The sequence below is a fragment of the Pithys albifrons genome, chromosome 11 (assembly GCF_047495875.1).
Source record: "Pithys albifrons albifrons isolate INPA30051 chromosome 11, PitAlb_v1, whole genome shotgun sequence".
In the NCBI taxonomy this organism is placed as follows: domain Eukaryota; kingdom Metazoa; phylum Chordata; class Aves; order Passeriformes; family Thamnophilidae; genus Pithys; species Pithys albifrons.
The window spans coordinates 17,152,653-17,179,341 of record NC_092468.1 but is presented as its reverse complement, the minus strand read 5'-3'; the positions used below and the strand labels follow the sequence as shown (position 1 = coordinate 17,179,341).

The following is a 26,689-nucleotide window of genomic DNA, read 5'->3' as shown; positions in this document are numbered from 1 at the left end:
AAACCCAGTAAAATATCTACTAATGAGTAATCAAGCCCAAAACATGTAACAAGCCCAAAAGATTTTAGAAATGATAAGCCATTAATGCTAAGTCTTTTCACTGGGGGGGGCAAACAATGCACTGTAGGAGTTGGTTTACAATCATAAAAGGTCTCCTCACGCTGCTACAGAAAGGTGCAGTCAATTCACCAGTGAGTGGGAGCTGAAAATAGGTTCATAGTGGGCAAGGAGCTCACATTAAACAGGGAGAACTGAAAATGGGAACTGCTAGAAGGAAAACAAGGTGCTAGCCTAAGCCTGCATTCTGAGGCTGGCAGACCAAGGTAAGATGCCTTTCTTCCAGAAAACCATTCGGTCAAACACAAGTTCGGCTTTAGCCATACACAAGTCATTATGCTCAATATTGGGTAGGGAGACAAAGTTCAGGTCAGATCTGTTGGTCCTCTCTGCAGTTGAGCAACAAGTCTCAGAAACAGGTTGAAAGCAGTTATTTCAAAAGGAAGACAGCTGAAAACAGGGGCTTGGGACCAAATTACCATCTCATCGTTAAAAGGACCGTTGCTACCACAACACTAAAGCAAACACCACATTTCATATCAATGCTGAGAACACCTGCATCTATCAGTCTCCCAGCTTTGGCCATACTAAATAGGCTTCACTTTAAAGCCTGTTCCCTAATGTTCCCTCACAAGGGAGTAGGAACAGAGCCTAGCTAACATGAGGATGCTGTCACACCTCACACAAACGGGCTAGAGCCAAGCTACCATAAATACCATGAGGAAGAGGTTTGCTTTACTGAAAAGAGTAACCAAACAAAGGCTGGCTCGCTCTAGCTCCTCCTTGGATAAAGAAAGGATGGCACTTCCAATAGAAGAAGAAACACCTGCTTCAATTCCCCTTTCTTCTCTTCATAATCTCATGTAAACCAAAGAGCTCTGGAGAAGACAATAGCTCAGTAAAGGTGATGAGTCTCAGGAGGAGCAGTTATGGTATTACTGTTAAAATAACAATAATGTTAGGCTAAGGGGTTTTGTGATTTGGGGTTGATGGCTTTTTTGTTACAATCTTTTCACTCTAAATCACTGGAAACAACTGCTAACAGCCCACAGGACAGCTATTTCATATTAACAGCACATTACAGTTTACATTTCAGGCATCACATTGGATGCAATAACCATACAAACATCCATATTAAAATCTCTCCCTCTTGATTAGGAAAAGGCTACTTGCTCCTCCCTAGTGGGCTCTGTTGTTCCCAGATGTTACACACAGTTTTGGCACAGCAGTTGCTACAATGCCATCCTGCTCGTGGATTCAGAGGGCAAATGATCCGAGTACACAAAGGCTTCCTGGAAACAGTGACTTTTCTGTCTTCTCTGACTCAACCCTCTGCAATGGGTGAGAAGTGGGACAGAAACAAACAAAATCTGAGGCCTGTGTTTTGAAAACAAAACATAGAGACAGATCTACCAGAAGGCCACCAAACCTGCTGAAACCCCAAAGCCATCTCAGCTGCCCTCCCCAGCATCCTACAGTCCATCTTCTCAGCCTAACCCACAAAGTGAGTTTTTACTGCAGAGTTAATTCAAGTAGCCAGACTAAGCATCCAGATTTAGTTCAACCCAAGCAGACACAGCAGACAGCCCTATATCCACATTTGTCAGGCAGCTGCACAAGTAACATAATTAACTGTAGAAAAAAACCTTTATCTTCGAACAGCCACCTTTTCTCACTACTGGATTCTGCTTCCACCAATAAACCTCCTTCCAGAGCTGGTCACTCAACTTCTCTCTGTGCTTCAGGTTGTACCTAAGCATCCCAGGTCACAGTGTGCCCCCTCCAAGTCCAGCTTAAGTCCTTCTCTTACCACCTTGCAGAAATAACCACAATAACAAGTGGAAAAGCATCAACAGGGAAACTTCTCAAGACTGACCTTTCTGAATCCTAAAGCCAAAACAAGAACTGTCTCCTCACGATGTATTTCCACTCCCTATCTGGTCACTGACCTGTCATTTGCCTCTGAAAGCTCCCCATTCCTGTTGCCCTGGACACCTACAGTCTGCTTCCAAACATGTTTATCTACACTTCATTATCACTGACCAGCAGACAGTTGCCTCTGCCCCCTGTCTCTCCTCCAGTCTGCTCCTGCCACCTCTCTGTGGTCTCCCTGGACCCACCTCTCCCAAGTCTGGCTTTTGCATCACTGCCTGTAAGACACACAGTCCTAGGATCAGGACCAGGTTTCCTCAGGTTCATTTCATCTGGTTCTCCTAACAGGGTAAACAGCTCCATCTGTATGTTCCTGCCTTTTGCACTCTTGAACAACTGCTGAGAAGCAGGAAAAGAAAAAGTTGTTGAAAGCAGCCATCCCCTGCTCAGCACAGGTTCCCCACTTCCTGTGGATCACACCACTCTGAAACTCCAAAAAGGAGCCAACCTGCAGCCTGCTGAAAAAATATGTGAGCTCACAGTCGACCCCTTGTCCCAAGGTGCTTGGAAAGCAGAGCTGGTAAAGGCTCCTAATAGGCCCTGGTAGATCTGTATAGCCTTTCCCAAGGATTAACTGGGAATACCTCTAAGAGATATCACTCTAGGATTGAATTGAGGGGGTTCACTCTCCAGAGCAGCTCAGTAATATTTAATGTGTTGAGGGTAATGGTGTCAAAGAGAAGTGAGGAAGGACAGTGTCTCTGATCCACTTGCAGGGGACAGTTGCCTTTGTAGGCAAGCCAGCCTGGTAAGGACTCCCGACAGCACCACAAGGAGCTGTGTATGATTATAGCCAGATCAACAAACTGGTTCCACACTTCCACCCCTGCTGCCACCCCTGGGATTTGATTTGGTGCTAAAAAAACAGCCTCTATTTTCAGAATACCTTCCCACACACATTCCCCAAGGCACAGGAGCCTCTGGAGCAGAAATGATACAGCTTCCCAACCCACAGGCTATTCCTCCATACAACGATATGTTGGCACACTTAAAGCAGAGATGAATACCTGGCCACAGCCCATCATCTGTGCAACAAATGTCTCCAGTGAGAAAATTCTGGCCCCAGGGAAGTGCAAAAGATTCAGTTCAGCACCAAGCCTTTAACAACACCTGGGAATCAACCTCGTCCTGCACAGTCACAAAATCCAAAGAGGCACACACAGCTTCTCCATCTCCTACCAGCAAATTCTTTTCATAAATGAGGCCCTTAAAACTGGCAGCCTCCCTGCTGGACCCCAGCGAAATGTTCCTTGTACCTTGGGTCTTTGTAATGCCTGCTCCTTGCAAGACCTCCCACTTTGGTGCACCTCATGAGCTGAGTGTTGCACTCCAGGCCACAGCGAACTGGAAACAAGAGTGTAATGCACAGGGCCCAGCTCTGAGCTTGCCAGAACATATTGGTTTGAAACATCACAGAAAATATTCGGCTCCATATTTTCAACAGTAGCCAGGAAGAAAATGCATGGAACAATTTCGAGAACTGTTTTTCAAAAGTCATTTAAATCAAATTATGCCCCATCCACATTGGTAGCAAAATCCTCTCTACTAACTGGAACTGATTTTCTTTTCTTTGAGTGTGTGTTCTTTTCTTTTTGGTTTAACATATTTTTTTTAAACTGTCTCCCAGCCATCTTTTTCTGGTAATGTGCACAGGCACTGCAACACTACAGGAATGGGTGCCAGGACAAAACTTATGATGCACAGTCCCCAGAATAAATCACTCAAGAGGGGTGGATTAGAAGAAGAGAATAACATAAGGTTACATCTTCAAAGGTATGATTCTCTGAAATACCTGCATTTTCAGCAAACCAGTGCAGAAAGATACCCAGTTTGTATCTGATGTAAAGAAGCAGACAGCCTTTTGGATCATTTGCAACTTCAAGACAACACCACTAATCAATACATATTTTAAAAGATGTAATTATTACACACTGCTTGCATGTAATCAGAAAAGAATCTACTTGTGCTGAGTGTGTATCATTTGAAAGCTGCAATGCCAAGCAAATCCACACTGCTGGCTTGCACAAACCAAAGTGTTATCCATTACTGCCCTCCTTTTTTTTTTTGTTTAAACAACACAAGTATGTAGGAGAAACATATTTCCTGGAAACAGTGATACTCTTTGAAGACTTATTCAACATTTCACAAACCAAACAAGCCTGTACCCGCACGTGCCCATAGGAGGCAAGTGGGTCAACAATGCAAACTAATCAAATAGCACTGGAGGAGCTATCCAAGATATTTGCATACCTATGCCTCCCAATGTTTTGAAGTTTTCTACAGAACTCTACAGAAATTATTTCCCACATGTCTAAGAAAATCTCTTACTCGTGATCAACACTTTAACTCATCAAGGCAGGAAACAAACAAATCAACCAAGAGTTCACATGTTGGGGCTCATGCCTTAAGCCCCTCACTTGCTCTTTTTATTCCTTTTGATCGGACTCTGAGTGCCACCTCCCAGGGGCTGGAGCCCCACACATGTTCTGACACACTTTCAAAGCCCAGAATGGCACACCTGGGACAAAACACACAATGTCCAGGAAATGCACAGGGGCCAAGAAAAGCAATAGAAATTTCCACTGTTAACTTGCATTACTGGTTGCCAGTAAGTCTCTTATTATGAAAACCCATAATTGGAAACTGTCACATTACAGAACAATTTATGGAAGTTTTCAGAGCATGTATGCCCCAGTAGGAACTTCCTTTGACTGGTGTGTTCCATCAGTCCACGTCTGCTTATTTATTCACACAGTGTGAGAAGGCCCATCAGGAACCTAAACAAGTCACTACTGAAGCGTCACTGAGACTCCCACACTAGGAGTGCTTCAGACAGTTCTTAGCTCCTTAGCCTTTCCAGTCATCCATCTTCATGGCTGCATTCAGTCAACAGCTGGACTGCCCTGTCCTTATTTCTTTTTATTTTCTGGAAGAACATTCTTGCAATTCTTTTGTGATCAACTGTTCCTCTGAGGTCATGAAAGGCAAAATGAAGCTGCTCTGGGCTGAGTGCATCCCACAATGCCTGTCTCGATCCCATCAAATGAGCTTGGCAAAGTTAGATCCAACTCCTGTGGTCTCTACCTTGTCACACCAGGCAAACTGGCATCTACGTTTATTTCTAAACCAGTTTTAATTGTATTAAAATATGGTTCCAATTAAGAACAACTGCCTGTCCCAAGCCCATCATGATACTCATCACCTGCACAAAACCAGTTAGCACTTCCTATGCAAAGAGTCATGGTCTGATGTGAAGGTGAAGAGATTTGGTAACAGGTGATAGAGACACATCCCAGAAAACTTCATAACAACAGAAAACTGGGAAGTCCACTTTAACACCACATTTTCCATGCAGGAGCCAGCTGGTACCACCTGCCAGAGTGGCTTCTCACTATGTGGCTCCATCCTCCAGCAAATGGGTTGAGATACCAACTGGCTACTGAGTTAACTGTGTTTTGTGTGTTGTGATGCTGCCAGCTCCAGTCAGGCACACCAAGAGCACTGTGAATTCAGTACCTTTCCCATCACACCAGAACAAGCACTGGAAAATATCTGTGCTTAAGGGAAGCTGTGATGGAACAGGGGCAGGCAGGGCTGAAGAGGAAAGGAACTAGAGGGGACAATCCCTGCAAATATGGTGAGTGGGGGAAAAGAAAAATCAGATGATTCACTGGGGATTGAAAGGTAACAGCTTCCTCCACTGTTGAGATCTTTCTGTGTACCTTAAAGCTACTACTGAAGAGAAGACAAGCTGTGAGGCAAATGTACTCCTTTCACACTTGGTAAATCCTGACCCTGCAACATACAAAACCAAGAGACTGTGGAGGAGAAGCAGGAGATGACAGCAGCAAAATTTTGCTCCAAGATTCCTGCAAATACACAGACTGGGTTATCAGACTGGGAAGGTTCCCCACTTGTGACCTAAACCTGCTACAAATCCATTTATTTGGGCAAGGAATCCTTGAATACCTAGTTAGAAAGTGCAGATGGCACTGACTTCATGGTAATCACTATTACAGCCAGGAAATCCCAAACTTTCATATCTATCTTAGACTTTCAACAAGTTCCTTACAAAATGTCTAAGGAAAGTAATCCTGCTCAAGGAAAATAATCCTGCTCACAGCTGCCCATGACTTTTGGAAAGTCATTCAAACCACGTTGCCCAGTTTGCAGCACTTGACACCGTGCTAGGCAGAGCTGCACAGCCTGTCCTGAAGATGCTGTAAGTGAATTTCACACAGCTGGCAAGGCCAAGTCTAAGTGTGAACAGAAGGCTGAAAATAGCAAAGCAGGCACACGGGGTAAAGCAACAAACACAAATACCTGAACAATTTTCATGTATTAAGTATCAAGTATCTTGGGTCCCACTCAGCTTCACAGGTACTAAAGCAAGTGCACACCAAGGAAAAATACATTAAGGCAGCTGGGGAGGCAGGTGTGCCAGAAGAGGGGGGGGCTTTCTCCACTCAGAAAAAGGGGATGACATTTGGTTTACATGTGAAGATTAATTTTCCAAATGCTTCAAAGCAATACTTAACTCTTGAGGGCTTATCAGAGACACAAACACACCAGTGAGCTTTCTATGAAGACAGAAGGAGGCTTTCTCTCCTCTTCTCTCCCACAGTCTAAGGCCTAACCACAGACCATGCTCAGGGTTTCACAATCACAGATCTGACTTTCACAGTGGGAACTCACATAATCAAAGACCAGCACTAGTTTATTTTCAGTTGCTGCTTGAAATCAAGTCAGGATAGACCCAATGTCCTACAGCTCCAAAAACAAAACACCATTTCTTTTTTCTGTTGTTGGGATAAAAAAAAAATCTTACTTCTACACACAAATCTAACAGACTAATCAGAGCCAATTATTGAGTTCCTATTTAAAGATGACCTGAGTCATCATTCAATTGTATCACACCTGAAAATATCATTGGAACAGCAAAACAGAAGCAAATCATGAATGACTCCACAGTTATGACCGTAGCAAAGCTACCTCTATGTAAATTTCAGGCACTTACTAATAAGAATTTTTCACAATTTAGCTATCCATGCCTTTCCAAAATCAGTTCATATACTGGACAAAACATTCAAAACCAAAATTTCACCTAGTTTAGAACCAAATTATCTGATTCAAAAATGTTTAGGTAATTGTCTATTGTAACAACAAAAAACTCTGAAATTTTCATTAACATTTCTTCACTGAACTTCTCTCCAGCAGCAGAACCAGCTCACCAAGGTGCTCTCCAGAACCACCTTTCTGCTGTAACTTTTTCTTGTTGTGCAGGTTCATCGATACGCAAGTGACAGCAACAATACCAAAGAACTATTCTCTTTTTAAAAAATGAGCCACAAATCTGCCACAACAGGAAATATTCTAGAAGGACAGGCACAAGAACACAGTCACTGGTTTGTCCCCAGGGAATTGGTATGTCTTTTCCTGTGGAAGGCACAGAAACACCCACTGAAGGTACAGGTTCCACACACCACTATCTCTAACAAAATGCATCCTTTCCATGGTTGGTTGTTTTCCAGTTGTGCTCAGTTGCCACAGTCAGGAACAGGGGCAGATCACAGTGAGTGCTGCACCAAACCAGATACAACATTGTGACTGCTCAACAGGACTTGTAGGAAGCTTCTGTGAAAGGCAATGTCCATTAACAGGAGTGAATAGATGAGCACAAGGTTACACACAGGTTGCCTTTGACAGGAGCACATCTTAATGGAAGTTAAAGCAAACCACTGGCCCAAGGTGTGGCAAAGATGCTTCAGGAAACAGAGGAGTGATGCTCAACATTTTGCTGAGGACTTACATTGCTGCAGAGTTTTCTCTCCTTCCAGTGAAAACAATCAGTATCACCAGGTTTCCTCTTGAAGTGACATCAGGGAAACGACCGCGGGCATTTGCGTCATGAGGATCTGCTCACATTACTTAGTGACGAATCTCATTAAACAGCAAACACCTCAAGCAGAGTCTGTAGCTCAGTTTGTTTGCATTTACCTTTAGCAACAGGGCATGTTTCATTAAATTTTGAAGCAGTGTTTATTGGAAGAGTAAAACACATCAGCATCCACCACCAGGCTTCTCAGCTTATTTTCATGACATCAATATTCAGATTTATTTAATCCAGTGAAAATATACATTGATTAAACGTGGTCTCAGAGCATCTCCTGCAGCACTGAAAAATGCAGTAAGCAGGAATGGCATATTTTTACTTCTTTCCTTCAGAAATAGATTTACCATTACCATAACAAAGCCTCTCCCTGCAGTGAGCAGTGGGAAGGACTGGCCACCACAGAGTTCCCTGCTTCCTGATGCCAGGTATTCTCCAGTCTCTTTTTCCTGCCTGGAAATGAATGGTGGTCTACCAAAAGCTTTTCCACAGAATGAATCAAAAGTTACGTTCAATTGTTATAACTCAATTTAAAATGTAATGCAAAGAAAGGGACTAACACTGGGGGGTTTCTGCTGTACAAGCCAAGTACTGCTAACAACAGATTTCAGCGTATAATTCACCTCTGTAACGTCAACTTACAAAGCAGTTCAAGTTTTCCTTCCCTCTCTCAAGATTCCTTAAAAAGTCTCATTCAAGCTGAGATGTTGTACACAAGTTCTCTGCCAAGAACAAATTTTTACAACTTAGTTTTAAGCCCCTTTAAAAAAAAAATCTAAAAATTTATAACGGAAATATTGACACTGCCCATAATCACAAGTGCAGAAACATTATTGTGATAGGTAGTTTGCATCCCATCCAAAAGGAAAAGAAAAGTTGGTCTCTCAACCAAATTCCATATGTGTTCTGCAACAATGGCCAGTTATGAGATCAGTAAAAACAGGTGCAAATAAAAAATGCTGAGGATTTAAACACTGATGATGGCAGCACAAAGCCATCTCCTTGGTCATTAAACTCTGATTGTGCAAGACTTTTTTTAGAAAGTCTTGAATTACTTTATAACTCACTTCTCCTGGGCAAACTCTTCTAGTGATCACCACAGGCTAACTTGGCAAATCTTTGAATTGTGTTTCCAAATCCTAATGGCTTGGCCATTGCCAGGTATGAGTAGTGTAGGATTTATGTTCAGTTTTGTGTGTTGGTTTAGCCTGATGGAGCCCACCACCCCCACACGTGTGTGGCTCAGGCTGTCACCAAGAGCCAGCTATTCCCGACTCACAGACTAAGGCTCTGTCCCAGACTCACCCTGAGTTCTCCTCTCTGCCTCAGGCCACATTTTGTGTGCCAGCAGTGGATGGCTGCAGGCTGCCTCTCTCAGGCTGTGCAAAAGCAGCGATGGGTGACCTGTGTCACTGCCCAGAGGGGTCACACCTCAAACAGAACCGCTCACCTGCAGCAATATATTCCTCTTAATATTCTGGACACACTTGCAATTCTCTCAACAAACACGCAGCAAAGACTACAAGGCAGAGCAGAAATACAAGAAAAATTATGCATTTGGTTATGTTAAAGAGGTACAAAGCCAAGGTGCTAATTAACCACGTCAGGAAGCAGCACAACATCAAGGGCTAACCCCATTCAACAATCTTACAAAATGAATCTGAGAATGGCAAAATTCAGAAGCACAGCTCAAAAACATGTGACTGTGAACTAGCCTTGACACCTGCTTATGTCATTAATAAAATATTTAATATATGAAGAACACTGGGTCTCCAAAAGTGCCTTAACCAGCGCTGAAATGTGTTAGTCATCCAACAAGAACTCTCACTTGAACACTGGAAATTACAGAACAAGGAAATCAAATCAAATCTTTACAAGGAAGCCAGCTCAAATGCTAAGCCTGGGCTGTGCTACCTGAAAACATTCATTACAAAGAATGACAGATTGCTAGTTCTTTTAACCAGAAAGGAAAAGACTCTCTCCTTTGCAGTACATTATGTACAATTATTGGATCTGAGACAGGCAGCTACACTGGGCTTTCAATATGCTCATTAAACAAGCCCAGGAAATTCAAAGCTGCTTCATACAGATCAGCTGAACTCAAAGCAACCTTCACTTGTTCAGTCTTCCCCTCTGGGTAAAAATAAGTATGGGATCACATTTAACAATTTTCCTTACCTGGCAGAAGTTATTTGAATAATATTTACAATGTTAAACTATCATACAGTGAATGTGTTAACGATAAATTGTTTAATCAACTTCACAAAAGAAAAAAGGCAAATTGTACCCAGCAAAAAGGCAGGCTGTTCCAAAAAGTGAAGAAAGTAAATTTGGATTCATTATAATGATTTATATATCATTTAAATAAGATGGTTCCATAACAACTTCTGCCATATAACTAAGGAGGTCTTGAGAAGTATATTCTTGAAATTCCACAAGTGACAACCCTAAATCTCAGCTTCACTTCATCTCAGGGAAGTTTGGAAAGCAGCCTCTGGAAACAGTACCGCTGCTCTGCAATTCACCATTGAGTTTATGTTTATCTTGTTAAGAAAGAAAAAATTAGCCCTTTCATATACACATACTTTTAAGATAACAGGATTTTCTTCAGAGCTTCAAGTTAGGCATGAAGTACTTTGTTATGATTGGTTTTATCACACTGAATCCAAATGCTCTGGATTATTAATCAACTCTTCTGACAGGTCTCCAATGATGAAACATGCCATACAGCTAACACTGACTCACGACTCATCTCAGCTGATAAAACAGAAAAGGAAGAGAAGCAAATTCTCAGAGCCTACCCAGGCAGCCCACAATTTTAGGAAACCCCTTCCACTTCCTTTCTCACCAGTGTATTTGTTGGCTTTGACATGGCAAACCTCCCACTTGCCTGCTGCCATTCTACCCATCAATGGAAGTTACCACAAGGAAGACTATCAGTACCCAAAGCATCGACATTGTCTCAAGAAGAAGGACTTGTGAAAAGCAAGTTAATGCCCTCTGAAGTAAAGCATTAAGTCCTCTACTTCCTTGTTTCTTAAAACCTCCTTAAATACCCTGCCTTGTTTTGAAATATCTGTTGAGCCTTCAAGCTAATTTGCTGTTTGTCATGAACCCTGCAATGACTGTGCCATAACACCATTATCAGAATAAGAAACCACTTCACACAGCAGTTTGTCCTCAGGTACAGAGGATCCAAATTGTAATCCCACTCCTCCATTTGGGACCAAAATCGCCACTTCCACCTCCACAGTTTGGCTACACTGGGCCCTGATGCTGAGGGATGGAGGATGTGCAGAGAAAGCAAATGAAGGGGGTCACACAGGGGTAGAGATGGACCATGTGAAGAGCTGAAGTGTGCACACACTCTCCCCACCTCAGTGTACCCATCCACACCCACAGATCATAGAATAAAGAACTTTATAACCCCTAGTGCTGCAATTACACAGCTCTGGGAGAAGCCAAATGACACCAGGACATTGCACTTTAGGCCTTGGGAGTAACTGCAATTCTTGCTTAAGCAATTCTAACAAGCTAGGGAATACTTGCTCCATCCCTGCAACACCCACCTGCACACACTGGCATTTACAGTCCCTGATCCAAAGCAAATCAAGAGGGATACAAGGTATACAGAATCATCCGGTGATAAGCGCCTGCTCACAGTAAAACAATTGAACGGAAGGATTTGTCTTGTTAAACACACAAAAGGTTATCAATGTCCTACCAGTTCACACGATGTCTTCCAGCTCCAGGGACGGACCAGTTCCCGCTCTAAGGACAACGCACCTGTGCTGCCAGCCATGAGCAGACAGGCCAGTCACCTCCACCACAGGAATGCTTTCCTTAAGGAGCACATTCACACCACCCCAGAGAGGCTTCTGCAGAACAAAGGGATCTGCAATGCAAACTTCACACCAAGCACATGATCCAACCAAACCTGCTTCCTTCTAAAACACCAACAGGACTCCACCAAAATAAAACTAAGCAAGTTCTCAGTTCTTAACTAATAATTTTCCTTCTAATTTGACCACACTGTAAAGTTGCCTTAAAACCTCCCAGAAGTTATTTTACTGCACTTTGCACAGTCTTAGGAGTACAATTAAAATGCTCTACCTGAGCTCAACAATATAAATTGTTTTCATAATTTCTTAAAAGAGTATTTCTTTATTTGCCTGACACAGTTCATACACCCCCAATTTATCAAACTTAGTCTAGGCTTGTTAAAAATAAAGGAAGTACTTAAAAAACTGGATGAAAACCAGTTTCACACTCACACCATTCAACTGTATGCCTCTTATTTTATCCTCTCATCACGACTTTATAAGCTGCTCCCACAAAATTACACTTCAAATGACACTGAAGAAAGCCATGAATTCATCATTGAAAGATGCGACTCACACAATTAATAGCTTCAAAACTGCCAATAGTACACAACAATGAGCCAGGATCAGCGAGCCCTAAGAGCACTGAGACTTGATCTGAAAGAAAAACAGAAAGTTGCTGTGGGGGTTTGAATTTAGAGGTCAAAGTAAATTAATAAACAAATCAGTCTCAGACACTGTTCTCACCTGTAAAAATATTTCGCAGCAAGTCATATAAAACATATGGATATTGCAACAGAGCCACTGTGAAACAAGCTTGCTACAGCCCTCCCAATACAAAAAGTAGTTTGTTTTCTTTAATGATAAAACACTGAACTTTTTAGTAGTGTAAGTTCCTCCAGTGTATTAGCTCGAAACCTTGTAAGCTACAGCTCATGTAATTATGAATTACCTGGGAATTTAAACCACTCTTGTTTTGTTGAACCGTCAAAAATTGCCACACAAATACCAACATACTCTTGACCTGCACAGGGAGTGGCTCATTCCCATCTAACATGCAAACAACTGCTCAGGCTGAAGTTTCCCCATCACTGACCTAACACGCTCATCTATCATACCAAAATTGCCACATGTACTTTTGTATGATTTACTGGGTCCTAAAGGTCTTCATTTCTCATAAATATTACCTTTTCCAAGGCAACCTCCAGAAGTTTAAACACATCCTAAAGACTCTTGAGTACTTCCCATTTTCACTCCCCTCACAGCCAAGTGGAAACACATCTGTCAAAATTTCATCCTGGAGTCATCAACTGGAAAGTTCCATCGTAAGAGAAAATTCTTCAGGTAAGTCCTTCCACAGGTACAACACGATGAAATGAAACCATTTCAGCACTCAGCATTCCACTGTAATTTGAGAAGAATCCCTGAACAGACTTACCGAATTTTGTCCAAAAAACACTGCCTTCAAAACAAATTTCTTACATTAGTTTTCTGCCCCAAACAAGTTTTACTGTCAACCTGTACTCAGTTCAGTAACCTTGTAACACAGAAAGGTTGATTAACCTCAGCTTTAAGTACGGTATTTACACAGGCATAAATATCCCCTGATGTGATATGCATTAAGGCATGATGTCAACCTTCTTCAGTGAAAATTTAAAAAAAACATCTCTGTCTCTTTGTATTCACTTTCATCTATCAATGACACATGAACTGGGATTCTCTGTTCTCAGATCACTCATTTATTTTGTATTTACTTCTGCACAGTGAGACTACCAGGACAACTGTGCTGGAAAAATCTGGCAGTTTTTGCATAAAATTTTTTCACAACCATGGATTAAAGAAAATTAATGTTTGGGAGGGTATATTTTTACTGTTAAGAAAAGGTTATGTACACCTGGTAAAGACGTAAAGCAAGTTTCCCCTGGCATATCTTGGGGAAGAGCAGAGATTTTGCTAAACCCACATTACTTTTCATTTCAGAGCGGAGGGGATACAACAAGAATACATTTATTCCAATGCTGTTCTCACTAACTCTGAAAAACAGACTTGAACAATTTTAAAAGGTGGCAGCAACTAATAAAGCAGCACCTGTGGCAAATTTAAAATGTAATGTTGACGTTTTTCATTACTTTTTTTAGTAACATAATCCTATCATGTACAGTACATCCAGTCATGGAGTCAGCTGGATAAACACTTTACACTAGAAATGGTCAATGGAGTTTAAACAAAGAGCCTTTCCCGGGGTTTCTTGCTGGCCAGGACATAGGAACCATACACACTACACCCTCCTCACTTCGGCAAAGGGAAGAGATTTTTTTTAACAGGCAGAAGGGCACAGACCTGCTCATTAGAGGCAAGTATTTTCTCTCATCCCGCTCCCTCACTTACCCAAGCAACACGGATGAACCAGTGCAACCAGCTACTTTAGTGTAAGAATTTAAGGCTGAGGCACAGCGCAGGGCATGGCACTGGGGCAGGAGGAGGGGCAGGAGGGAGCACACCCAGCCCGCTGAGCAGCAGAGGTGTTGAGGCACGTTGATGAAGACAAAAGGATCCGGATGTCAAATATCCGAAGGAAGAGTATTTGACAAACACTTAGAGCTTTCTAAAGTCATTGATTCTGAGCTGGCGAAACCACGGTGTTTAATCAGGGGTTGATGTGCCAGTGCTGGGAGCTCTGTTTCCCAATACCACAAAACCCTGCAGAGTTGTGTATATTTTGTTGTCTGTCATTTTGTTCAACACCCTTCCCTCAAGCACTGGTCCTCAGAACACATTAGACATTGTTAGAGGAGATTATTTTAACTGCAGATCATTTTTTAATTATTTTTACTTTCTTTCATGAAGTACTTAAGAGAAATCAGTGCTTGGGAACTGGAACTCTGAAGCACAATCTCCCTGTTTATTTGTGATCATAGCAACTAATTGCTCAAAGACAAACCTCATGCCCCAGGACCATTCCCATGTCACTGAAGTTGGCTGCTGCAGTGATGTGCCACTCATCTCCAAAAAAAACAGCATTGTTAACTTGCTTAAGTAGCTTTGCTGGTACAAAGGGCAGACAGCTGGACAGCTGACCACTGGATAATGCCGACTCCTTCAGTGACAAAAAGACAATGGCGGGAAAAATAAAAAATCAAGTTTGACAGGTGGTAGTAACTCTGTTAGCAAAACGTCTGCCCAAGGTCTCAGTCAGCTCAAAGGAAATTACTGTGTGGCTGGAGACACTGCCCTGACAAGGCCAGCCTTCCCCTCCCAGCTTTTCCTTTATTTGACAGCCACAGCTGCCACCACACCTAGTCTTTGGGCTCCATTATATCTGAGCACTGATAGGAGTCAACCCATGGGAAAGCAGGATCGTGAGACTGATGTCAGGTACAATGAAGAACATTTTCCTTTTTCACTTTAAAAACTTCTGAACCTTACAGAAAGGGAGTCATCCGCTTCTAGGCTTTTTTTTTCCTACAAACGAATTTTAACAATGCATATCCTGCCAGGAAATGTTACCATGCATTAGTGATAAAGCCTTACATAAAAAGGTAAATTAAGTTTCCAAGACATGAATCTGAGCTGATAAACATATTACATCCATAGTTCAACAACTGTGCAAAGAAGAAAAAGAATAAACTGTTACAGAGAAAGCTTTGGGAATACTGAGGAGGGGAACAGGAAGAATAGATAAATGAATGCCATGCTGGACAAAACACTGCTCAGATATACAGCTATGAAATTAAACCAGATTAAACTAATGGCCATGCATTAACCTTGGGTACGTCCACATGGTACAACACAGACCAGAAGAGGAGCTCAGGCACCAGATGTCTTGCCAATGCAGCACTCACTCATGGCATCAGCTCCCCTGCTCAGCTGGATAAATAAACTAGAGTCAGAGCAGCCATTTATCCTCACCCAGCTCTTCAGTACAGGAGGTGACACCTCTGTGCCCAGCCAGGTGACACAGCTGGGCACAGGCGCCAGAAAGGATCGCTGGTACTTTCCCTCTGGATGCTGCTCTAATATGGAGATACTGCAAGAAATTAGCCAGGAGGTCATGTCATATGCTGCCTCTCTAACACCAGCAAACCAGTTGTACATTTAAGGGACAGCTGCAGGGAAGGCTGATGGGAAAGGCACTGCACAGCTCTGCATTGCAGGGCTGCTCTGCCAAGGGTAGCAGCCTAAAGGTCAGGGGAGGGCACTCGATTACAGAGACTCAGTTCAAATGGGCAGCAACCTGTTCCCAAGGCAGTCAGGCTGTGCAGGGCATGGGTCCCACAGGATTGTCAGACACAACCAGGCTCTGCCTGGATTTGTCATGGATGAGACCATTCAGGGAGAATGCTTGTCACTGGACCAGCTCTCATCCTCACACTGAAAGAAGACAAACTACAAATTTAAACCTAAGCCAGACCATCACAGCAGTTGTAGTTACTGAGAGGGGCTACAGTTGCAGACCTGATCTGCACAGAAGGAAAAAAACCCTCAGGCAATCTGACATCAAAAGGAGTGATAAGACATGGAGGACATTCACTTTACTGGAAAAAAAAATTCAAGTAGGGCATAGAAGTGAGTTACCTACCTACTGCCCTTAAGGCTTTTACCAGACCTCCCCACACCCTGAGCAGTCATTAGGTCAGGGAGAAAGAGAAGTTGCTGTGATAACCCTCCCACTTCACACAGCTCCTCTGGACTTTCCCCAGACAGCACCAACCTGGCAAACATGGTGCCATGAGGGATTTAAAGAAACTACAAGAAAGGAGATGCCAATTTCTATAGAGCTTGCCAGCAAAGGAAGCCAATGTTCATTCCAACAAACTAGCCAAAGGCAAGGAGAAGAGAAGGATGTCCTGGCAGTCAGCTAATTAGCGACAGCATTACAGTCAGGACTTCCAAGCACCAACAAGAACTAAGCAGGATATACAACCTTTTGCAGGACTTTTCTCAGACAGAACAGAGAAGGTGTCTGGGGAATTCTTTGCCAGTCACTTCTTGCAACTAAAATACACAAGCGCTAATTAGATCACGCCAAGTCTTCATTTTCACACTTCCAAAGCTGCTCAATTAAAAGTATGTATTTTGGCACTGCTCTCTGTTTCAAAACAATTTAGACAAAGCTAAAAACAAAGAAATGCTTCAACCCCAGGAGGTGACACAGCTGAAGATGGATGAGTCAATAGCATACAAGAAACCTACAAAACTCCTAAGCAACAGACAGACCTACTTTCATGAAACAAATATTGTCTGATATGACAGAACACAGAAAACAAAAATAAACCAACAGAAATAGTGAGAAAATAAGAAAACTTTGCTTTCTTCAGCAGAGTTAGTAGATCAGCTCTCTGTCCTGCAGTATTTTCCTAGAGTTGTTACCAACAGTTTTTAAAAAGCCCCCAGGTAATTAAAGCTGGGATAAAAACTGCAAAGTGAAGATAGAATTTGGGACCTTCAAAAACCCACACCAGTTGTCTTATCAGTGAGCACGTGCTGAGAAATGATGTCATGTCCACAACTGCAGTGAGGAATTTGCGAGAAAAGATAATCAAGAGGAATTCTAATTTATCTTTCAGTGCTCTGAGCAGCAGCTCTTAAATAAGATACTTGATTGAAAGTATCAGTTGCAATTCTTCAAGATGCTGCAGAAATAGACACTGACAGAGCTACAGGTTCCAGGGCATTGATTTGTACATTAATTAAGTGAAAGATAATACCAAGTGGCAGCAAGTAAGACTTCCCGCATTAGCAGTGCTATGAAAACTGCTATTGATGCAGATAAATCACTGGCCACCTTGCACTGCGCGACAGTGCACCAAGACCAGACTCATGCCCAGTTCTTGTGACAGGCACAGCAGTCAGGACATAAGCTGCAGAAATCTGAGGAGCAAATAACATCACATGAGGGAGTGGGAGGCCAGAAGGTCTCCTCAACCTGGCTACACTTGCCCTCATCTGAAAGAACACAGAGGAACAGTATTTGGGAGAAGGCACAACCTTCCCAGCTCTCTGAAGCAGCAGCATGTGGACTCAGAACACAACTATTAGACTTCAGACACCTTTACCTTAGATAGCTACAAATTACACTGTGCTAACAACAAATTTAATGCATCCCAATCGTGATGACAAACATCCTTCTTATCTCCAAGAACCACGTGGTTCTGAATAAGGTCCCACATCTTGCCCTAAAGAACCTGTTGTAGAAAAGTCCCTGTCACTCCTGCAGCTGCTGCAATTCTTCATTTACATAAATTACCTCTATTTTACATTCCTTGTCCCTCTGATTTATGGCTCTAAGAAAAATAAACATGAGTTAAGGAAATAAGGGAGAAGAGTTAATGTGCCAGCCTCAGTAGGTCTGACCACATGTAAATAGTGCTGCGATTGCTGTTTCTCTGCCAGCCAATAACAAGAACAAACATGCAAATAGACATGTAGCACTTTTCCTTTTCTTCAGAACTGAGGATATGGCCCAAACCAGCTCACCCAGGGACTTAAAGATTAACAGGTTTTTAGTGTCATAGTAGCTCTTCATTTCACCAGCTCTCAAGGTAAATTAGGGGTACAGTCTCCTGAAAAAAACAGAGTATGACATTCACTGTACAAAGTTTAGGCCAGTCTGGACATTTATCATCAGTGCACGTTATTTAAACTTATTCCTAATTATGCAGATCTGAAAGAAACCCAGACTACAGAAAATCTGGACAGTCTTTCAAGGAAACATTTATAAAAAGTTAAGTGAGTTTAATGTGCGTGACGTTCCAAAAACCAATCCCATCACAACAACAGGTATCCTGACTTTTATAAGGTGTAGGCTCCAAATACTCATGTGATATCACCAAATAAGTCTCCAAACTGGCAAAAAACAAACAGTTCTAAGAAACACTAATTCCACAGGAACCAAGAACAACCCAAAATGATAGTGGTTATATAAGAGATTGGATTAAGAATAATCTACTGTGATGTGTGCATATTTACAGAAGACTTGGAAGAACAGAGTTTAAAACAATCACTTGAAGAAAGGTTAGTTGTTAAAGGATACAATTTGCTGTACTAGATTATAGTTATAAGACCAAGAAAAAAGAAGTGAGCAGGAGCAGAGATCAGGTATTAAATGTTGTCTTGACTGCTTTTTGAAAGTAAGATCAGATGCCCCAAGAGCACTTCCTTCTGTGCAAGATGAAGCCCTTTCAGCAACACACACTGAAATTCAGTGGTATCTCACACAACCTGAAATCTCCCCCATCACAAGGGGCTTATCTGCCTTTATTACACTGGGGATATAATAACTGACAATGTGTAATGAATGATTATTTAATGCTTGATTGTTGCCCCAAGAGTAATGTTTTTATCTTATTCTATGTCTGTGCAGCCAAACCACAGCTCCAAAAGGACTCTGCACTAGTGGGACAGGATGCAAGCCCTCAATAAAAAAAGTTTGCCTTCCTACCTAACTAAACAATTTGCCTTTTAATATCACTCTAACCTAGCACAGCTAGAGGAAAATAAAAAGGACAACAGATTGTTCAAAAACTCTGTACTGTACTTTTGTTGTGATTTTATTACTTGGAATCCTGGTTTTGGCTTTACCATCCCAGAGACAGAGGCAGGTATTGACAGGAAAGGCCCTTCTCAGGAAGGTATGGTTGCTTGCAACATCCAAAAATCAGGTATTTTTGCCTCCTTGTTTTACACACGCATGGGGAGCCAAGAGCTGAACGCAGCACTGGGTCATGGCAATCTCACACAACCCAGATCATTACAGTAATTATATCATTATACACCATAAAAAGCATGCCAGGGCTTGTTATTAAAAATCATTGTGTTAAGATATCAGTTCATTCACTTCAAGTGATATTTGATTAACAAAATGTGATAAATGACATCTGCAAGAAGAGAAAATGTAACGTCACGTGTCTCCGCAAGCAAAATTCCCCATTTTCTCAGCTTTTTTGCTATCAATTTACTGCACTGCTACTCCACATCCAGTCGGATTGGAGCTAAGCAAAGCCTGGAAAAAGCCATGCCAGCTCATAGAGAATGCCCATCAGGCCCAGCAGTGTGGAACAACATGTGGCCACAAAGAATGGCACAATTAGAAAGGAAGCATGTAATGAAGCTTTTCCAGATTCCACTGATTTGTGGTTTGGGGATTTGCCAAGATGAGGAGGGCTGTGCATGCACATGTGTGTGACCATCAACTTACAGCCCTCACTGCAAAGCTGACAGCAAAACAAGTAAGAAACCAAAACACCCACCCTTCCTCCCTACAGCATCCATCAACCTTTCAGACCTGCTAAAGCCCTGCTTTTCTGGACATCTTCCTAGCTGGCTTCTTGGGCTTCCCACTTTACTCCTGAATATCATGAATTACACTTGAACGTTTTCAGCATGCCAGAACACTTACTATTTCAATAATGATTTCTCCAGAACTTTTTTTTATTATTATGAATGTAATGTTTCCAAACAACATTCCTGATTGTTGGACTCCAACAGTATTGCTGTGATAACCCTCTAAGAACCCCATCTCCTCCTGAGTTACTGTTATCCTTATATTAGCTGCGAGATTTTAAGAAGAAACTGACTCTCAGAAGAATTTGGTTGAAATGAATTATTGTTCAGCAGGGCAAATCCAAAGCTAGCATCCCCTCTGGACAACTAATGCTTCATAGGGTTTCACCAACAGTTGGAGGCAGGGACTTGCCAGAATATGTAGCTCTGTTCAAACTATACACGGTGATATTTGGGATTACTGCTTGAACCAAATTGTTCCTTCTCTGCATTTGTTTGTACTTATGCCAACAACAGTCACAGCTGGGAGAAAAGTGATTGCATTTTATGTCTTCTGTACAGAAAGTGTTTAAATATTTATCTCTGATGTGTGGCTCAGAAGAGGCTCGAAGATCTCCTGCTGCACTGTATTGCATCTGACAGCTCAGTGTTGAACAGAACATGTGCTTTCATGAGCTGTGAAGAATTACTGTTTCTATCACTTTTGGACACCTTGTGACTAAAATGCTGGACCCATTATCATATTATCCTGCAACACACACTGTACATAAATGAACAGCTCTACATCCTTGGCCTTAGAGACCTTCTGACAAGCTCAAAAAAACTGGCAACTGTGCAAAGAAGCACTTTAGGCTGAGAAGGAAATTATTCATAAAACAACAACAACAACAGAGACCACTTGCAGACACTGATTTGCACTCATTTCTGAGAAACTGGCAGGTTAACCTGTCTTTATCTACATATACAATATATTTATGCAGAACTGGAGACCTTTCCAGCAAAATGTAGCAAGCATTATGGGGTTAGACCCCAAAATTCTTTTGAGGAAGCTTTGGGCAGCACAAAGTCCTTGTCTAGGTTCTATTTTCAGACCAAGACTTAGAACTGCAGGCATAGCGTGCAATGCATGAGACGGTTGTCATGAAAAACATTCCACGTTATAAACTACTACTCTAAAAGCACCAGGGATTGGGCCAGGAATCCAAGCCCCAAGTGATATCAAATGACTTATTATGCTATTTCCTTCCACCAAAGAAATTACATCTTGCAAGAAAAACCAAAACAGATACCTGAAATTAAACAAATTCTGTCTGGCAATTAGGCAGGCGGTAAAAGAGCAAAAAGCAACTGTGAGGAAAGATGGGTTAAGGTTTATCCTCTTTACTGACAGGTTGCTTTCCCTCCGTGATGAGCCTGCAAAATATTGCTGTAATCATCATATCAACATTTTTTTTGCCTTCCAGTAATTATCCCCCTGTATAATTGAAGCTTCTGAAACTGATGTAAGAACAACTCTATAAAATACAATAAGAACCCACAGGAGGAAGATAAAGCAGTGAAAATCAGTCAAGAAATAAAGCACCATTTTTCTTCTTTATCAGAATAATTGACAAGGACTGAGGTAAAGCCCCTGTCAGTGGCTATCTTTCATCATGATGCTCTTCCAGAAGATACAGGCACAGACTCAGGGATGCCCTACAGCTTGAAGTAAGGAGACAGCAGAGCTAACTGCAACGACACTCTGACTTCATTCACTAAGAGTAGGTTAAGTACCTGGAAAAACAGCCTAAGTCAAATACCTTACTTTGCAAAAGCTAAATATTTGAAAGTTACCATAGCACCTCAATATTCCCAAGATGTAACACAAGAGGACAGGAGAGGAACTTCTGAAATACAGCCTCCAAATGTGGTCACCACAAGGCACACCGCTAAGGCCTGGCAGGAAGCCGATGGCCACCTTCTTCAGGAGAGCAAGATAGCAAATTCCAAGGACAAATTATCTCTCCTTCAAGTCGGTGGTGCCACACTGAAATTGTTGGCTCTTGATCAGGACTAATAGTAAGCACAGAAATATGAACTGACAAGCTGATGATGGCTGAAGAGCACGTAGCTCTCCCGGCGGACAGATGAACAAACAGCTTTAAGACCAGACAGAATTAGCACAGGGAGGACCACAGTAGCTCATCCAAGCAATTGATGCACACATTGGGAAGGACACGATGTTGAGAAATTCAAGCCTGATAAATTTCCCTCCACTAAGCCAAGAAGTGAAGGGCCAGAGGAAAAAAATATTGCTGTCCCTCTCAAGAAAGTATTACATAAAGTATAACCACACACCCAGAGTATTTCACCATCCCCTCACATTTCACTGTGGCATTTGTACCTGTGTGTAAGGTATCATCATTAAAAGCTCAGTGAAACACAGAACATCCCTGAAGAAACTGCTCTCCAGCTGCTGGGTTTTTCCCTCACAGGCACCTCACCTGCAGTGATTGACTCACTGGGGACAGGGCAGCTCCTAATTTTCTCAACAATTCACGCAAAGACACAGATTTCCCTATCCAAAATTGATAGTTTGTTACCAGTGTCAGGTTTTCCCTCTTCCTCCCATTTACACATAAATTGAACCAAGGTGCCAGGAAAGCCCTGCAATTGCAGGGAGGCAGCATTACCCTGTGACTGCAGGCAAAGGTCCATCATGGGAACCACCTGGACTAGCAATGGGAAGATCTTTCCCCAGAGCACCCAGAGACCATCCAGGGTGCTCAAAACTCAGCAGGCACAGTGTCACCATGCTGCTGAAACAACTACCTTATCTTGTGCAAGATACTGATAAATATATTTATTGATACTAGCAAAAAAACCCAGCTGAGCTTTCAGTGGAGCCCAGTAATGTGTTAGGAATAGTGAACCACAATCAGCACACATATCTTAGTCCTAACAAACCAGTATGTACAGAGCCTGTAAAGTCTCCTTTGAGAGCATCAGTTATACCATACGTCTGATTTACATTTTTCAAAGAAATAACAGAAGCTCTTCAGCTTGTTTCAAAGGCCCAGTGGGAAGGAGAAAACCTTTAAGACATCTATGTGGCAGTTCTGCAGCAGCATGAGACTAAACAAATGGAAAAACCTAAAATAGGTTGCGACAGTTTATCATTAATCAGTATGAATTTCTTGGCAGAATGCAGTTATCTTTCAGTGCAACTTAGTGGCACCTTTCCCAAAGAACTAATACAAACATGAGCACATAGCAAGAGATTCAGGGAGCAGGGGAAAAGGGATGTCATTGCTGATTGAGTTGCTGATGGTAAGAAAGAAAAAATGAAGACTACATAGGGCAGCACCTGTGTGGCTGAAAAACATGACTGGCATGTTCCAGCTACTTCATTTGGCAAGGTTAAATTCACCACAAAAGAATCATAATCATATTACAAAACACTCAAGTCTTCTGAATTGCCTCCTTGCAGTCAGATAACACTTCTCAACTTCTATTTATTCCAGCATTTTCCCAGGACAGGGATAACATTTGGAACCCTTCCTCTTGTATTCATAAAATATCATTACTGTTGAACATATGAAGGTATGAGGGTACAAGAAAGAGAGGTGTTATCTTTATTTAGAGACAGATATAAATAGAAAACTACAGACAAAGCTTCCAACTCAGGCAATCTCTGTCAAGCCTAAAAAAAAGCCCTTGTGCTGGCACGTCCTGGCAAAGCACCTAAGCATCCAAACTATTCCATTTTTCTGACTAAATAAAATGGTTTAACACAAAAGATAACTTATTTATATAGATTTGGTGATCAAAACATATAGTCATCAACACAGTTTTTGTGAACTCTTATTTGAAGTCTTGAACAGCTATCAAAGAAATTTTGCTTTGACCCTCGAAACTCGTTCTCAGAGGTTACATAGCACCAGATTTCTTTTTTGTATTTGCATATGGATATACCTGTAATACTTAGAGCCCACTTTTGATTGCCTTTTGTATACGGTAGTTTTGGATTTACATGAACCAATAAATACTCAGGTAATTTATTCATTTTAGGTATACTTAAAAGGAAGAGACAAGTTCTACTATGTTTGAAACCATCATTTCCATTGTTATTAGATTTAAACAGAGTAGGTGGAAGGTTCAGCAAACGACCAGACTGAAGATCTTGCATTTGCAAGCCTAAAAACATGTAACTTCAAACAAAGACAAGTAGAAGTAGTTGGACTGGGTAAAAAGCACCAGGCCAGATCAGTTCAGACCAGTCCCCACCCTGCTGGAATCACCTTTACTATTACTTTTGTTGAAAATATATACAGTAGTCTTCAAACTCTCAAAAATATTTCAAAAACCATGTTTGAAAAACAATTTGTGGCAGTTCTGTCACACTTATGTCTGAAAACGTATGTTAAAATTGCTAACTGTAGCTTTCACCTCCCAGCACCCAGAGAAAAGGAGTGAGAACTTCCCTTGCATAGCAATGTTAAAAGATAAACCTGCAAACAAGATAAAATTATCCAGATGTTTGAAAGGACTTTAGGTTTGATCAGTGAATGAAAAAACCCAGAGTGATCTTAGTGAAATTCTCAGACATGAAAAGCAATTGTCCCACATTTGCATTGCTCCAGTCATTTCACACATGCTTCATTCATGTCAAGAAGTGCATTACCACAAATTCTGGAGCTGTGACAAAATAAGCTTCCCATGGACTGAGGACCCACAAATTAGAGAGAGTTAATCATTACTAAAGCTTTGTGAACAACACTTGTCAAATACATGAGCAATTGTGAACACCTACACAGTGCTATCCAAAGCCACAGCATGAAGACAGCTAAATAACAGATACCAAAAGTCACCTTTGACAACTGAGCTTTGAACCAGCCTTGTCATCAGACTTCCGTATAGTGATAAAGAAGGCCATTCCATGTAAAGAGTGAGGTTTCAACACTTCAGGTATCACTTCTTCCAAATATTCTAATGGATAAAGTCTTTTAATCCACAGCAGCATAAACTGCAAATAACTGATCTGTAGGAAATTGTCTCTTCTCTGTGTCAAGCCCTAAAAGTTAAGTGATGAAAAATAGTAATAAGCTCTTTCTCCCAAATCACAGAAAAAATATACCAAACTGACCTTCCATTGATCCCTGGAAAGCAGTTTCACCACCACGATGTCACCATTCAGGGCTCTGTTGCGAGCAACCACTCCATCAATAAAGATATCGCGAGTCCCGTCCTAGTCAAAGGGGAAGAAAAATAAGTGCCAGACCAAAACATATTAAATTACAGTTGTTATGAGGTTTAAAACACTGCCATCAAAAAAGACACACACCCTGGTGAGACAAACATCCTGCAGTTGTGCACAGGAATGAAATGGATTCACCATGTGCCCTTCAACATAAAATATCTTTCAGCAAATAAAAGAAATCCTTTGTATGGATGTGCCAGTACAGTAGTTACACACTATTTACCCAAGACAGAGCCAAGCCCTCAAGATGTGTCGTCTGCAAGCTCTGCTCAGTTCCTCTTGGGAATGGGTAGGGTGTTTTCTTCAGTCACAGCTTCTGACACAGTAATTTCCCACCTCAAGCACCCAAAACACCCAAAGCCAGTGTTCAGAATATGTTTACAAGACAGTCTCCATGCAGAGCTCCTGCTGCTCTCCTGCTAAGGGGGAAAGCAGGGACACACAGCTCCTGGATCAGCAGGACACACTGTGAAGGATGTGGGGATGCAGTGCCTTGTTTTTCAAATGAGTTAACGCCATATATTCTGCATTTGGCACAACTAATGTTAGAAGATATTCCACATAACAATGACTACAGATGCCAACTGCAAGCCAGGAGATCTTCTACTGTAACAGACATGTCGGGACACCTTCTCTGAATAGTCTGGGTTAACATCCTTGCACAAGAGCCTCTACTAATTGCATGCTCTAAGATTATCCACTCCAGACAAGTTTGGCATTCAATTAATCTAGACTTCGTTTGAAAGATTTTCTTCATGGGGTGAATAAAGTTTCCTGAAGACATCAACACAAAGATTTTAGTTTTTAAAGGATTGCCAGGTGGGGTTTTTTGTTGTTTTTTGTTTGTTTGTTTGTTTGTTTGGGGTTTTTGTTTTGGTTTGGGTTTTGTGTGTGTTTTTTTATTATTATTGACAGTGCTCTTGCTGCTTTAATTTCTGCTTTCCCATAATTCAGTATAAGAAAAATGCCATGTGTCTGCTTACAGTGCCACCAGAACATGTCAAACAGTGAGCATTTAGTATTAATGAGCAGTCAACATAGTTTTTCTAAAGAGAGGTTTCATTCCATAGTTTTGAGTTACAAGAAATGAGGATGAGTTTCTTTAGACTAGTACTTCATTGTCTCACAAGGATCAGACCTTAATAACAACTTTAGTCACTTCTCAGATACACACTCCTGAGTCTCATATGCGTGAGTAAATCCAATCAGAACTACCAGCATGCTCTGTTTCCAAAAAAAACTTCTTTTATAACCTGAAAACATGAAGCCCTAATATCACATAAATATCTTAGTCTGCTTAGATACCAAAACAATAAAAGAAAGAACCCTGCCATGATGTGAAACTAAGGCTGTCCTCCAAGAGGCCAAATTACTCTTAGAAAGAAAAGCAGCAGCAGCTCAACAGCTGTGTAAAAGCTGCCTCCCATGACAAGATGCAGAAAAATTGCAAAGCCTCTTGGACCAACA

The 26,689-nt window shown here is 41.7% G+C and overlaps 1 protein-coding gene across 5 annotated transcripts in view; it reads right to left on the bottom strand.

Annotated features, from left to right (window-relative positions):
- DIS3L2 (DIS3 like 3'-5' exoribonuclease 2) overlaps positions 1 to 26,689 on the bottom strand; it is a 183,139-nt gene that overhangs the window by 129,729 nt on the left and 26,721 nt on the right. For all 5 annotated transcript variants that reach the window (XM_071566546.1, XM_071566545.1, XM_071566550.1 and 2 more), the window contains one exon: positions 25,109 to 25,210. In XM_071566546.1, coding sequence (XP_071422647.1) covers positions 25,109 to 25,210 — 102 coding nt within the window. The remainder of the gene's footprint in view (positions 1 to 25,108; positions 25,211 to 26,689) is intronic.